Source organism: Erythranthe guttata, chromosome 8, assembly GCF_056151865.1.
Source record: "Erythranthe guttata isolate IM_541 chromosome 8, IM_541, whole genome shotgun sequence".
NCBI classification, from domain to species: Eukaryota; Viridiplantae; Streptophyta; class Magnoliopsida; order Lamiales; family Phrymaceae; genus Erythranthe; species Erythranthe guttata.
In genome coordinates, this window is record NC_142540.1 from 5,880,741 (window position 1) to 5,883,979 (window position 3,239).

The window sequence follows — 3,239 nt, forward strand, 5'->3', positions numbered from 1 at the left end:
CAATGCTAATTTCCAGTCGTTTTTGTGCTAAAAGTCGATGTAAACAGAGTCTCTGTTTGTTCATCTGTGTAATTATGTTAAACTGGTCTGTTTTTTGTAGCTGCTATGTGTAAACAGAGACAGCTTGATCTGTTTGCTATGTAATTGCATAATCGTTTTAATATGCGCATAGTCGATTTACTATGTTTTTTTACTTTACAGATGTATGTCTCACACAAAATTTTGTTGAGGTTTGGATGCTTAATTGCAGTTAAAAGATGTTCGAAATATTTGAATTTAGAAGAGCTGGTGAAATTTGACATTCTTAAATGGAAACAGTTGAAAAAATGTAATATTACGTTAACGTATATCCTTGCGGATTACGGCGAGTGTATTCTGTCGGACGATGATGACATGGTTTCGATGTTTGATATGATGAAGTTGTTGTCGTTAGAGTGTGTTGAGGTTATTGTGAAAGAGAATAATCGGTTTCTGGTGGGCGCAAATCATTTATGTGTTGACCATGCTCAATTACCCGTAACACAGTACAATAGGAGTGTCGTTGTGAATGAGATGAATGTTGAGGGAGTCGTTGACACTTCGGTTGGTAAGAAATTGTTGAGTGCTGAGTGGGTTCATTTGATTAAAGAGATAGGACAAGTTTTTTTGGGTGGAGTTGATGAATTTAGAAAATGCTTGATCAAGTTTTCGGTTGAGATGCGATTTGAGTTTGCGTATGTGAAGAACGAGTCGTACAGAGTGACTGCTGAGTGTAGATTTAAACATGAGGCTCAGTGTTCATGGAGGATTCATGCTTCTATTTCTAAATCGAATGGTTCTTGTTACATTCGAAAGTACAACAAAGAGCATCAATGCGTCATGTTTTTTGGTACTGTAAGTAGGAGGAGAATGACGTCGCGTGTCATAATTGATTTGATAGAAGCTGATATCAGGGCAATGCCAGGTATTACGCCTCGAGAGGTTCAAAAACAGGTGAAGGAAAAATTTGGCGTTGAGATTAGTTATTTTGTTGCGTGGAAATCTACTGATGCGGGTCGAAATAGGATTTTCGGGGACCACAACAGCTCGTACGCATACCTGCCATCATATTTTGCTGAAGCTGAGAGGACGAACCTCGGAAGCATATTCAATTTGGATATTGATGAGTCCAAGCGAATTTTCCGCCGATGTTTTTTTGCCTTTGCAGCTTGCTTGGTAGGATTCAAGTCATGCCGCCCCATGGTGATGCTTGATGGGACTTTTTTGAAGGGTAAGCACAAGGGGATCCTGTTGAGTGCTATTGGGAAAGACGGTGATGAAGGTAAACTGTGAACATGCAATATTAATGCACAATCAAATAGTATATGCATAGTCAATTGATGTTTTCTGTGTTTTTTTGTTTTTGTAGGTCTGTTTCCTATTGCTTTTGGAATTGTAAGTGAAGAAACTGATTGTAACTGGTCTTGGTTTTTGAACCACTTTCGAGATGCTGTTGGGACTGACCGGTCGTTGATTTTTGTTTCGGATCGTAACCATGGGATTCTTGAAGGAGTTAACCAAATTTTTCCAGATACTTTACACCGCTACTATTACAAACATTTGACTCGCAATTTGCAACACAGGTTCAGGGGTGTTGCTCCAAACTTTCGTGACGCGGTACTGGCACAATTTGCAAATTGTGCTTATGCGGTTACGAAGGAAGATTTTGCCCGCTATATTCAGAAGTTGAGAGCTATTGGTGGCAAGAAAGTGTGCAATTTTTTAGATGGTATTCCAAAGGAGAAGTGGGCAAATGCACATTTTGAGGGTCTGAGGTATGGTCAAATGACATCGAATGGGTGTGAGTCGTGGAATTCTCAGGTTGACGATGAACGGTACCTGCCTATTACTAGCTTGATTGACGGGATTAGAATGTTGTTGATGGAGCAACTTAGTGATCGACTGGGGGGTGGAAATAGGTGGACAACTGTGCTGACCGAGTCCGTTGACAAAAAAATGAGACAGCTAGTTGATAAAGGGAGGACATGGGAACGTAAAAATTCGTCGGAAACTGTGTATGAAGTTTTATCGACGCCAAATGCTGTTGTGGATCTGCGAGAGAGAGTGTGTTCGTGTAAGCTTTGGCAAATCAACGGGCTTCCATGTGCACACGCTGCTGTTGTGATTTTCTTAGAAATAGGTGGTGGTTACGAATATATAGATAAATGGTTTCATAGATCAACTTTTGTCCAAAGTTATTCTGGTTCAGTTGTGCCGTTTGTTAGACAGGATAATGACAGTGCAGATAGCGACATTGGGCCACCTGAGTATCATCCATCGCGTGGCAGGCCTAAACGGAAGAGGATCCCTTCTAATGGGGAGTTTACATCTCGAAAAATGAGATGCAGCCGTTGCAAAGAAGTTGGGAATCATAACAAGAAAACATGCCGGAAATGATTTTATTATTCTTGGACCTTCACAATTTTTATGATGTTGTTTCCACAAAATACAGTGGGGTTTATTCTGTTATTGAACTGCATAGTCGATTAGTGAAACAATAATAGTCGATTAATGAAACCATAATATGTGGTTCATAGTTTTAAGATTTTTTTTAGTAGTTTGTTTCTTTTGAACTTATGTTTTTATTGTGGGTTTTTCCAGTGGGACAAATGTTTTTATTGTGGTTTTAGATTTTTTTCACTAGGGAGCAAAATGGTGTCAGCAGCGGACAATTTTATTCTGTTATTGAACAACGTAGTCGATTAGTGAAACCTAATAGTCGAATAGTGAAACATTATATGTGTTTCACAGTTTTACACATTTTTTATGGTTTTATGATTGTGTTTTTGTGAACTTGTGTATTTTTTTTAGTGTTATAAATGGGGACAAAATGTTTTCAGTGATACATAAATTTCAATACATAAATTTATGAATCCTACATGTTTCTGAATAGTTAAACAAGGATAGTCGCAAATAAGCATGTTGCCAGGACGTGCAGGATGACCATGCGTACAACATCTTCAATGTCTTCGTGTTCGGTGCTCCGAAGATACTTGAGGAGTTCAATCTTCACGTTGTACAATTTTAGCTTGTCGTGATCATGGAATTTACGCACAACAAGCCCAAAATCTGGTTTTGCGGCTCGTCTGGTAATGATGTTTGTTGCGCCCGATTTGATTCCAAATATTAAATCGCATTCATTTGGTGTAATAATCAACTCTTTACCCCCAATTACGAATGCGTTTTTTGTCTTGTCGTACAACAACAGTAGTTTTGCAACC

The 3,239-nt window shown here is 38.8% G+C and overlaps 1 protein-coding gene across 1 annotated transcript; it reads left to right on the forward strand.

Moving 5' to 3' along the window:
• Positions 1-201: 201 nt before the first annotated feature.
• On the forward strand, positions 202-2,415 carry LOC105954514 (uncharacterized). The gene is made up of 2 exons (XM_088821177.1): positions 202-1,300; positions 1,388-2,415. Exons 1-2 carry the CDS (start codon positions 202-204, stop codon positions 2,413-2,415), a joined length of 2,127 nt encoding a protein of 708 aa, XP_088677303.1.
• The last annotated feature ends 824 nt before the right edge of the window (positions 2,416-3,239 follow it).